The sequence below is a fragment of the Ammodytes marinus genome (assembly GCF_949987685.1).
Source record: "Ammodytes marinus genome assembly, chromosome: 18".
Taxonomy (NCBI): Eukaryota; Metazoa; Chordata; class Actinopteri; order Uranoscopiformes; family Ammodytidae; genus Ammodytes; species Ammodytes marinus.
In genome coordinates, this window is record NC_137222.1 from 23,743,279 (window position 1) to 23,755,469 (window position 12,191).

The following is a 12,191-nucleotide window of genomic DNA, read 5'->3' on the forward strand; positions in this document are numbered from 1 at the left end:
TGGAATGTTCTGTTTTGCCGACTGACCACGGCAAAAGTTTAATTTAACAGTTTAACAGCTGTTCGCTAAACGAACGGGGCTTAATACGTCACCTTGTGCATCGCTCTGATTGGTTGTAGTGCTATCCAACTGCATGCAGTGGCATTTGAAATGCACGAGTAGGAGCCGCCCCTTGAGTTGGGAATTACTATTGATCGTGGCCAGACCCTCTATCGTTCAAGATATCAGGGTCTGGATTTCCAGGCTAGCTTTTTCCAGTAATGTGTTCACATTTCAAACACATTTCAAGCATTTTCTAAACTTTCCAGACTGTACGAAACCCTGAAACAAGCTCAGACACAAGACAACAGGTTGTGTATTCAGTGGTTTACTTCTACAGACTCAAAAGTGAAAAATGAACAGTAGTTAATGTTACATTTAAATGTGTATGACATTTGATTGAAATGGTAATATAGAGTACTGAGCATACAGCACATCTACACTGACAATGAGGAGGTCGTCATTATGTCGGGACTACTGTCCAACTGGTACATTAAAAAGAACCTTCTTCAGTTATTACAGTGGAACAGGAACAATGTGTAGGCCTCCGTAGAGACAGTAGTGTCTGTTCAACAATGCAGCTAAGTAGATGGGCTTCAAGAATCAGATACATCATTTTACATTAAAACGTCTTAACTGATAAAAAACAACTGTTCTCTCATTATTCCAGCTGAGAACAGGACATTTGTGCTTATCAGTATCATTAACATGGAATCAGCTGTCCCAAATATTAAGACATCCTACATTTGATTGAAGTCCACATTTCAATTGAGCCCTTCAAACCATGCTCCTCTTTTAAAATCTTTTAAATTAACACATTATCCGAACCTAAAACAGATTCAAAAAATTTCCACAAAAAGTTTGTGTTAACACATTCCAACAAGAACACCATTTTTAACATTCAAAAATTCCGAGCTAGAAAAAGTAGGACATTTCTCTACAAGCTTGGCATGCTCGGTACATAAAAGGCTTAGTCCAGTATTTGACCTTTTTTTCCTTCTACCATCGATGCATAGCCAACACTAAAAAGCATCTTCTGTAGCAGCGACAAACATGGTAACATCACCGTCGCTGCACACATGGGCCAGACTCCAGAGCTAGCCTAGCCTAGCTTAGCTTAGCTTAGCTGGCTTACAGTCTGAACCTGAGCTGGCACTTCCGGTTCCACATAGAGCAGTCACTGAAGGAGCCTGAGATGTTGGCGGGCGTGGGCCGGGCGATGCTGGAGAAGGGCCGGGTGTTGATGAAGACTTGAGGCATGTCCTTCTTCAGAGAGGCCAGCTGGCTGTCTGGGACCAGGCCAAACACGTCCAAATGGCAGAGCATGGGGAACAGCTTACCAAGGTCACTGCAAACACACAAGTTCAATTTATGGACTTCTTCTAAACTCAAGTCGCTCAAAAAAAAGTCAGGCCTCGTTACCACTAGGGATGGGCATAATTAATCGTTGATCATTGATCGTTAAGAATATTATTGATCACGTGAAATTGTTATCGATCATATAGCCGCTGTGTTGCGCAGTGTGAGTCCCGCAGCACAGCAATGAGTTTCACTATGTGGCAGCACCAAAGACTGTATGGGCAGCAATTAAACATCCTACCAGCAGGGGGAGATACTGAACTAGTAGTAGGAGACAACAGAACAGGCTCAGGCAGCGTAGATGTCAAAGCATAAACATGAAGAAGTCAAGGCGAAGTTTGGCATCGGACCGGACAGCTTTAGAACCGAAAATAATTAAGTTCATTAAACATTGTGAAAGCTTGTATAGGCTCAAAACCTCAACAAACCGAATTATGTACCACTTGTACATTGAAGCCTACATCCTACCCTGTTAAACGTGTCACTTTAGCGCCGCTAGCATTAGCGGCTAACTTTAGCGTCTATGCTTTCCTACTTCGCCTTCATCAGGGAACTTATTTGCACATTTTGTTTATTAGATGAAGTAACGTTAGGTCCTTAACCACTCAGAGAAACGTGCTGTGCCCTTATGCAGTCTTAGGAGGAGCATATGTGTTTAAAAGTGTTGTTAGCATTGGCTCATAGCAGTGGTGTAGTCTAGTTTTTTGTAGTGGGTATACTGTGATGATTCCTTCATAGCCTCTTCTTGAATATGCAGCATAGCATTTGTACATTAAACATATGGCTTACACCGTGGTTAGTTTACAATTTTGTTGTTTCTGCATTAGGTGCAGCAAAGGCAAAACAATTTTTACACCTTAGCCTGCCTTTAGAAACCTGCCTTTACCCCCCGAAATGAAATTGGGGGGGTATGGGGGTCTCCCCCAGATTTTTTTTATATTAAAATACATTGTTTCCCACTCTCTGGTGACACTACAATAGAAAAACACAAAAATCAGTAAGTCTGTTCTAGGCCCTTGTAGGGGGATCCGGGGGTATGCCCCCCTGGGAGATTTTTTTTACCTTTTTTAAGTGAAATGCATGAATCTGGTGCACTTTGAGAGGAAAATTAAGAGGCTTAATCTGCAGAATTGTGTGAACAAAGAATTTGGAGACACTGGGTCGGGTGAATTAGAAGCTATTGAAGAAAGACACTTGGATTTTCCATAAAAATATTAATTTAAAATAAAATATTATGCAGGGTCCTCTGGGATGGGCTTGGTGCTCTTTTTCTTTTATGGGACATATTTCTCTGTAATACAGTGAATGTAACTAAGCAGTAGAACTCTGTTGTCCAGCTATATTTTTTCCACAGACGAGGCAGAAATAGGCTATAGACTATACACAGTGCATGAGGGCAGCCCCATTTCCAATTGTTTTTAAATAAACTCAATACACACTGTGCATGGACGTGAACGTGACGTGATCAGTTAACCTCGGATTATCTCCCAGATGAACTGATTCAATTATTAGGCTATTAACTATCCAGACCAACACATTGTATTCCACATTTTTTTGTATGGTACATAACATTTGCATAATATGATGTTGATATCAAACATAGCCTACAAACTAAAAAAAGGGGGGGGGGGGCTGGCGGTCGGGGGCCCTAAGCAACCGCTTGGTTCGCTTATGCCTCGGACCGGCTCTGGTTTTCTGTCATGTTACTCAGTGCATGAGTTGACGGGGTGAATCAATCGCCACCTAAGCCTATGAAAACTGCACTGATGATCCGATCTTGAAGTGCTCGCAAAAGTTAATATGAATTTCAGACCGGTAATGCAAACTGAGAATATTACTTTTTCCTCATTGGGAGAAAATAAGTCCCTGCGCGCTGGTGTGCTCCGACAGCACCGTGTGCGTCTCCCGAGGGGACTACTGGGCTGAATGTTGCGTCACGCTGCCAGTATTTTCGGGTTGGACATCGCCCTTTCTTTTACCCAACCGTTCGCAATGAAACGGGCCGTGAGGTAATGCCTGGTCCCGCCTATCTATTATAAGTCTGTTGCGACTTCCACAGGGACACAGCGCACAGGTTGAATTTATGAATGAAAGTATGACAGTTGAGTTCTGTCACTATCGAATTTGTTACGTGTCATTTCGCATTTCTTAGTGGGCATACGGAAATGCTGGAGCTTTCTTAGTGGGTATACTGCGTATACCTGCGTATCACGTAGACTACACCACTGGCTCATAGCCTCGGGCTTATTATTTTATTTGTAAAAGTTGCCTTGTCTTAATAGATTGTTGTTTGCCTAGAAGATCTTGGAATAAAGATGAAATTGGGTAAAAACCTCTTGTATACAGTCTATGGTAAAAACGCTGTATTTTGGATGTTCTGTTGGCATTTTTTAATATGTAAAAAGATAACGATTAAATCGATAATTGATCGTTAATTTTCCCAATTAATCGAGCAATGAAATTTCTTAAAATGCCCATCCCTAGTTACCACTAAGCAGTCAAGTTTATTTCAGCTCATCATTCACAGCACACTAACCCTATATCTGACTTGCTTTTCCACTGCCTTATACACCCCAACAGTGAAGGCGGGGTCAATGCTGGACAGTGATAGCCCCAGTCAGAGGGGCTGACCTGTAAGGTATGTGGGTCAGGACCTTTTAAAAAAAGGCACTGGCCGCGGCAGCTACGTTACTATGGTGACATGGTAGCAGCAGGACACAGTGTAGCCCACCGATTCATTAAATCAAGATGAAAAAACACCACACAATAAACAGAGAGCTGATTATCTCTGACTCTCGCCGAGGTGACTACACACACAGCGGTTTATCTCTCACACAGAAATGATTCTGTCCACCAATCAATGGACTGCAGTGTGTAGTTCCACCTATTTGAGAGGCCTTTACGACGGCTCGGTACCCCAACGAAAAGGATGACAAAATTAGGTACGGCACCCTTCCCAACTTTTGACAATGGAAACGGAAGATCAATGCGTGCCAAGCTACACTGAACCCAACAGTGGAAATGAGGCTTAACAGGGACGAGGGAGAGCCAGTGGGTGAACTTACGTGAGAGCAGCCAGGTGGATGTGGTAGCAGCGGCTCAGGGAAAGGTGCAGCAGATACCGGAGCTGTTTGAGGACGGGGAAGCTGTCGGCCATTAGCAGAGTGCTGTCACTGGAACACACACAGAGAAAGCACGGTCAATAAACTGATTGACTGTACCATAGACTACCAGTAATCTCCCATCATACAACAGTTTATGAGGAATGAATAAACCATTTTACCTTAAATCTAGAGTGTTAATATGGGGGCATCTCGTCACCAACACCTTCACATCTGGACAAAACACACACACACACACACACACACACACACACACACACACACACACACACACACACACACACACACACACACACACACACACACACACACACACACACACACACACACACACACACACACACACACACACACACACACACACACACACACACACACACACACACACACACACACACACACACACACACACACACACACACACACACACACACACACACACACACACACACACACACACACACACACACACACACACACACACACACACAGTACTGTTATTCCATTATGTTTCAAAGTGAACATAGGAAGTTGATAATGCTTTACTAAGTGGGTCTGCACGATGAATCTAATTGCAATCGCTATGTGAGCTTGTGCAGACTAATTTTTTTTTAAAAGTCAGTGATTCAGGAGAATGCCTTTTGTCAAAATCAGTGAATATCTCCACGATTCCGCTACCTGTCCGTAATGTGCGCGCTGACAAAAAATAAAATACCAGTTTTAACACACAACATTTGCTGGTATGTAAACAAAGGAAAACATGCCATTTTACAGCACACCTATACAGTACAGACAGGTAGCGGATCATGAGATATTTCACCCATCTTGACAAAAAGCATTCTCCGAAATCGCCGACTCCACCTTTACTGCCAAAGCTTATATCTTCTGACTGACAGACATGTATAGGCTGCAATAACATTAAGAAGAACTTTCAATACTCTGTGACTTATTGTTATTGAAGCCGTTTGAAAACAGGCTCTTTATAATAGACTGGCCACCAGCTCTGATACAACACTCATGTCGGGCCCCAAAATGTCAACGATGGGCGTAGTATCCCAGGGAGGTCCCTCTCCTTACCGTCTAGTGTCAGGCTGTCTCTGTAGCCGCCCAGGTTGAGGTGGGTCACACCGGAGCCCAGGTTCTCCACTACACTCTTCACGTGAGTATTAGTGAAGTCACACCATGAGATGTTCAACTGCTTTATTCTGCAAGGGGGAGGACACACACCCATTAGTATATGCAGGCAGAGGTGCATGGTGGGTAACAGCAGCAGATATATATAAAGGGCTGAGGAGCCGACCTGGAGCAGGAGGTAAGCATGGCAGACAGCGCTCCAGCAGAGAAGCCAGAGCAGCCACTCAGGTTGAGCTCCAGCAGCTTGGGGTTCCTGGACAGAGAGCTGAGAGAGAGAGAGAGAGAGAGAGAGACAGGAGATGAAAGCACATGTCAGTTAAATGGATCAGTCAGTGTGTTTACATGCAGACTCATAATCGGGTAAATAAACGAATAAGACTTCAACAGGAGTTGTAAAATGCATGTAAACACCTTTATCCGATCTACTTCGCACACAAATCGGCACATTAACGGACAAGCAAAGTCGGATAAGAACACCTAGATAACTCGTTCATAGTCGGCATTCTACCTGCATGTATAAAGGATCGCATATCTCATATGGGAGTTTGCGTTCTGCGCTTGCTCCAGAATCCCTGCGGAGGATTTCCAAAGGAAGTGGAAGGCAACAACGTAATAAATAGTAGTGTTGTTGCCAGAAAGGAACCGGTTGTGGCTCTATAACCACTTGTTGAAAGGGCCACAGCGCCACCTAGCATAGCGGAGTCAGCCATGCTCCGGCCATTTATCGAATATTTGAAAGGCCATGTATACTCAGACAAGTGACGCGGTCCGTTCGAGTGGCAAGTTCGGTGTATGTCTTAGTCCAATCTAGTTGTCCCTTGGAAACGCACTGAGTTACTGAGAGAAGATGACACTACGCCTACACTATTAATGAGATATACACATTGCGTCTATCTAGGCAGCATATACTGTAAGCGTCCCATATGTTGATTCATTAAGTCATTATTTAAATCTGAGAAAACTCTAAACTTCAGCTCCTTCCAGCTCCTGTGTGAGGATTTGCTGTGTTTCTATTTGTGAGGACATACCGATCAGAATGTCTATGATTCATGTTCTAATGTAAATAGATTGGAGGGGGAAAAGTCTGCTGTTAAATCCTACATCAGTAAGAATCCCCTAGCCTGGTGAGACAGACCTGATCTCATGAGCAAAACATTTGTTTCTCTCCCTTAGATCACTCTGGCCTATCCCATTGAGCCGAGCCCTGTCCGCTAGTGGAAGCCAGCCCCTGATTGGTTCTTGTAGTCATATGCACTAGTCAGACTCCTCCCCCCACAGAGATTGGAGAAAGTCCGGACTGATCGTCATTAAAATACAAAACCAATTTGAAGCTTGCGAGATCAGTCTTAGTCTCACCAGGCTAGGAATTCCATGGAGGACACAAGTAGCACAACCAGGAAATGTTTGATTGTCCCTGCGTTCCAAATCCCATACTCCTTCTTTTTACTACACTACATACTAAAGTACAGAAGAGTTTAAGGGCCACAGGAGAAAAAAAAATGCTATTGGAGTTAGTGTGGCATTTATGTAATTTAAAGCATACTACAATTGACGTGCATGTATTGGGACATCCTAAATCGTTTTCTGGCATACTAAATAGAAGGGAAGTATGGGGATTGGAACGCAGGGTTAATTGTGTCGTCAGTGGGCATGTATTATGGAGCTGAACACTGACCTGATGATGTCATCAGAGAGCGCCAGCCCCTCCAGACTGACACACTCCAGCAGCGTGCAGCGACACAGGAGGCTCTCCAGGGCCGAGGTGGGGACGATGGAGCTGGACAGATCCATCTCTACCATGAGCAGGGCACTGGACAGAGAGAAGGACCATACCATCAACCTTGACTTCTTCTTATTTATATTGACAAAATAGTGCTATTTAAACCAAACTCTAAACAGCATCAGAGAACATATACTGACTACGTGTGTAGTTTAACAGTCAATGAATGATAGTACATTCCTTTGGCATGAGGCTAATACTAATGTTTTCCCCGATACACACAGTGGCATACACATGATTTTTAAATGTGAATGCCTCGTTAAAAAAGGAGATGGTTGGTATTAGGGTTGCCGCGGTAGTAGGTGTTACCGGTGTTACTCGGTGTTGAGGCTCACACCGGTGGGAGCCTCAACACCGAGCAACACCGGATAGTCTAGGCATAGATGCCTATTAAAAAAAAATAGACATAAAAGCCAATTGGTTCAATTTTGACGTGCATGTATTGGGACACCCTATATCTTTTTCCGGCATACTAAATAGTAGAGAAGTATGGGGATTGGAACGCAGGAATAGTTCTCGTTGGTGGAAACATTGAGCGTAGGTTTGTCTCTGCACCGTGCTGACTCACCCGCTGCCTGGAAAGTGCAGTTCCTCCACAAAGGAGCGAGGACAGCGCAGCCTGCGGACCGAGGTCTTCAGCACCTGGGTCAGAGCAGGACCCATGTGGGTCAGACCCACCAGGTCCACACTGTGCCACAGAGACTCATCTAACCTGAAGACAGACACACACACACACACACACACACACACACACAAAAAATGTATTTAGAGAACAAAAAATAGAAACAATGAAAAAAAAAAAAAAAAAACTTAGTCAAGTCAACTTTATTTATATAGCACATTTCTAACAGCCGAGGCGGACCAAAGAGCTGTACAGTAAAATAAGTCAAATACATTACATCCAAAACATCAAACAAAAAGCAAGAAAAAACACAAAACAATAGTAAAAGTTCTAGTAGACACTGCTGGGATAGAACGCTCTCTACTAGAGATATAAGCAGAGGAAAAGAAGTGGGTTTTTAACAAGGATTTAAACTGATCAGTTTGTGGCAGCAGATCTTATTTCAAATGGCAATCTGTTCCACAGTGTTGGAGCTGCAACAGACTTAAGATAAGGAAAGAAAACAATTATTTTTGCATGGCATATGCAGGGTTACCCCCCAGAGGGGTTACCCCCCAGAGAAGCGGTCGGGCCTGGTGGGAACGGTGCTGCATGATTTGAGATTGAATTGCGGTGTTTACGAGCTCACAGAGCAGTGATAGAGCAATGTGTAGGCAGAGTTAAGAATTTAGGAGGACAATTTTCTGTTTTCTCAGATTAACACTTTCTCTGCTAAATAGAAAGTATGTGCTGGCAGTGCAAGAGAACCACAGGGCACTCTCAGAACATCCCCACCACGAGCTCACTAATGGAGGCACAATCACAACTCCAGAGATGTGGGATTATTCATTCTGGAACCAGATTTGCATTCTTTTAGAATCTTAGGACGAATTTGATGCGATGCGATGTCCCAGGGGCCTTAAGGGACAATCCACTGAGCAAAATATGTATTAGTTTATTAAATGGTAAATGGACTTGACTTATATAGCGTCTTTTTAGCCCATTTTCTCAGCCCCAAAGCGCTTTACATTTCTTACCACATTCACCAATTCATACACACACTCATACACCGATGACAGTAGCTACCATGCAAGGCGCTCTCTGAACCATCGGGAGCAATTAGGGGTTCAGTGTCTTGCCCAGGGACACTTGGACATGTGGCGGGGAGACGGGGAGTCGAACCTCCAACCCTGCACTCCAGAGAACGACCTCCCTACCCGCTTTGCCACTGCCACCCATTGTTAGTAACTGTTAGTAAGTCACTGTTAGTAAGTCACAGTTAGTAAGTCACAGTTAGTAAGTCACAGTTAGTAAGTCACTGTTAGTAAGTCACTGTTAGTAAGTCACTGTTAGTAAGTCACTGTTAGTAAGTCACTGTTAGTAAGTCACTGTTAGTAAGTCACTGTTAGTAAGTCACTGTTAGTAAGTCACTGTTAGTAAGTCACTGGTGCAATCAGAGAAGTGCAGACTCACGCTAGGCGGTGCCAGCGCTTGCAGACGGCGGAGGTCCGGAGCAGGTCCTGCAGGGGGAGGGAGAAGAGGATCCTGAGGAGCAGCTCGTCAGGGAGCTGGTCCCATGACAGGCCTGGGGGCGGGGGGAGAACCACAGGGACAGAGGATGAGACTTTATCATGGCTACAGTCACACTAACATTACATCTGTTCATTCCAATAAAAGAGGACGTCAACAGTGATTTAAGAGGAAGTTGTACCTTCAATAAACAGTCCAGTGTGGACCAATTCTAAAATATCACTGGAGTTCAGTTAAATCTATGGAACAGCAGTTGTGAGGAATTGAAGAGATGTAGTACAAGTCAGTGCGTTAACGAAACCTTTTAAAGATCATTTTCTGAAGCAATATGAAAATTGGTTGAGCTGAAAGGAAGTAATGGCAAAATAGAAAATAAAAAGGTGGTAAATGATAAATAAGCTGAGTGATTTTAACAACAAACCTTCTTCAGAATCACTGACTCCAGACAGGTAGCATTTCGTTAGCCCCATAGCATAATTGCCTAAATCATATTTACTCTACATCTACTCTACTTTTCGTTAGCCTAATAGCATAATTGCCAAAGTCATATTTTAAGGGTGAAGTAAATGTAGAGTAGATGTAGAATAGAGTAGGGTTGCGTTCCGAATCGCATACTCTTTCTTTTTTCTATTCTACATACTACATCCGACGATAAAAATAATCTAGTTACGATGCAGTAGGCAAACTATTGGGACATACTTTTAATCTTTTATTTCATCATAACATTGCGCCTTGATCTTGCCTCTTGCTTTTATATCCATCGCATCCCTGTTTGTTTTCATATGGAGGCTTCGTCGATGTGACGTCACTTCACGTGCGCACTGGATTGTGGGTCAGAATCGCCCTAATAGGATGCAGTTTTCAACACTAACAATCTTGGCCGGATGAAGTAGGACATCCGGGTACTTCTAACCATCCTAAATCTGGCCACAAGAATCGGGACATCCTAAATCTTTTTTCTACATACTATATAGTAGAAAATATGCGATTCGGAACGCAACCTAGATGTAGAGTAAAAGTAGAGCAGAGTAAATATGATTTAGGCAATTATGCTATGAATGAGGCTAACGATTTGTTCATATGATTGGTTCATAACTTGTCATTAGTTAATTGTTGAAGTCGGTCCGTCTGAAAACATCAGACTTTAGCTGCTCCTAGAGACATACCCGGGTCAGACTCCCTCTTCCTCCTGGACCTCCGTGCCAGGACAAAGTGGCTGCCCTGGTTGCTGTGGTTCTCTTTGCCCTGGTTGTTGTGGTTCTCCTTGTCCTTGGCGCTGAGGAGCCTCTGGTGCTTGTGTGTGGGGGACCACTGCTGGATCAGGTCTGTGGGGGTGAACTCAGTGTCCAGGCCCTCGCTCAGGCCACCGACGCGGGAGGAGGAAGACCTGCGTTTGGTGGTCCTCTTGGGCTGAGTCAACATGGAGCCCTGCAGCAGACTCACACAGGGAAGCTCCTGCAGTGGCATGCTGGGTAAAAAAAAAGGAATGAATTGAAACACTTATTCAATAATATGTATATTGATTGGTCAAGGTTAAACAAAACTATCAGACATTTTAATGGGAGACACTGCAGGCTAAACTAATGGTTGTTAAAGCACTGCAAAGGTCGGTTGAGATTTTTTAATTTCTATTTTGCTTCCATAACATGTCTGCTTTTCATAATAGTATAAATCAAAAGGACTAAAATGTACATTTAGGTGTTTATTTCACTAAACCTTGTTTGTTTGCGTTCTGCATATCTCTCCTGTACATACAACCATCTTTAACGGACATTACTCAACATGAGGTTCTTTTTTTCGTGTTTTTTTCCACCAATACTCTGGCACCAAACATCTCATCTTCTAAAGCACTTACATCCACTAAACTTTCCATAATCATTCTGAGCACTATTCTGAAGGTTATTACAGAAGGATGTGTTCATATGTTGTTAATCGTCTGATCTATGATACATTTCCTTCTTAAAAACAGCTGGGTGCCCGCCATATTCACCCAGCTACGTGCGTCGATACCGCGCAAAATCTAGCTGCAAAAGAAAAAATGCTAATGCTTTATCACATTATTTTCATGCACTGCATGCGTGTAGGGTTACAAATCTTTTATTCTCGTTCCCCGTAGATACTTTAGAGTTATTCAAAGCAGGAATGAAGCGGACATAGCTGCTGGACGGAGGCCTGGCTCAAAGAGGAAAGCGCGGTATCGGTCTGTTAGCTTCAGTTTTAAACTAAAAAATGCTCCAAACAAAGACTCACAAACACAATTGATGCACATTCACGTCACAGATGTGCGATCCACTTCCATTTGGCTTTGAAACATACGTCTGGCCATGATCGGAACACAGGAGAAAAAGCCACAGACAACCCGAAGTTGCGTTGTCTCGTTTTTAAGATGCAACTGGCTAAATCCAGTGCAACAAAAGTATTAAAAACATGCATAGCCTCACCTGTCTCCGGGCATTTCTCTTCAGACCTGAGTGAGTGTGATGAATGGATGGATGGATGGTTATGTTTGATGGAGAGCTGCTGCTGATGCACATGGACTAGCTCTGACTGTTTTCGCTGCAGACTTCCACCCAGGACTCTTTAAACTTAGCGCCAGCAGCAAGGCGCTCACTGCTCAACACGTCAC

General features: G+C 43.5%; 1 protein-coding gene across 1 annotated transcript; it reads right to left on the reverse strand.

The window, feature by feature from the left end:
- Positions 1 to 857: 857 nt before the first annotated feature.
- On the reverse strand, positions 858 to 12,125 carry skp2 (S-phase kinase-associated protein 2, E3 ubiquitin protein ligase). The gene is made up of 10 exons (XM_080046380.1): positions 12,007 to 12,125; positions 10,732 to 11,033; positions 9,509 to 9,620; positions 8,003 to 8,146; positions 7,330 to 7,464; positions 5,821 to 5,919; positions 5,598 to 5,725; positions 4,682 to 4,733; positions 4,464 to 4,571; positions 858 to 1,387 (listed from the first exon to the last, which is right to left on the reverse strand). Exons 1-10 carry the CDS (start codon positions 12,018 to 12,020, stop codon positions 1,171 to 1,173), a joined length of 1,311 nt encoding a protein of 436 aa, XP_079902506.1. The 5' UTR covers positions 12,021 to 12,125; the 3' UTR covers positions 858 to 1,170.
- Positions 12,126 to 12,191: the final 66 nt, after the last annotated feature.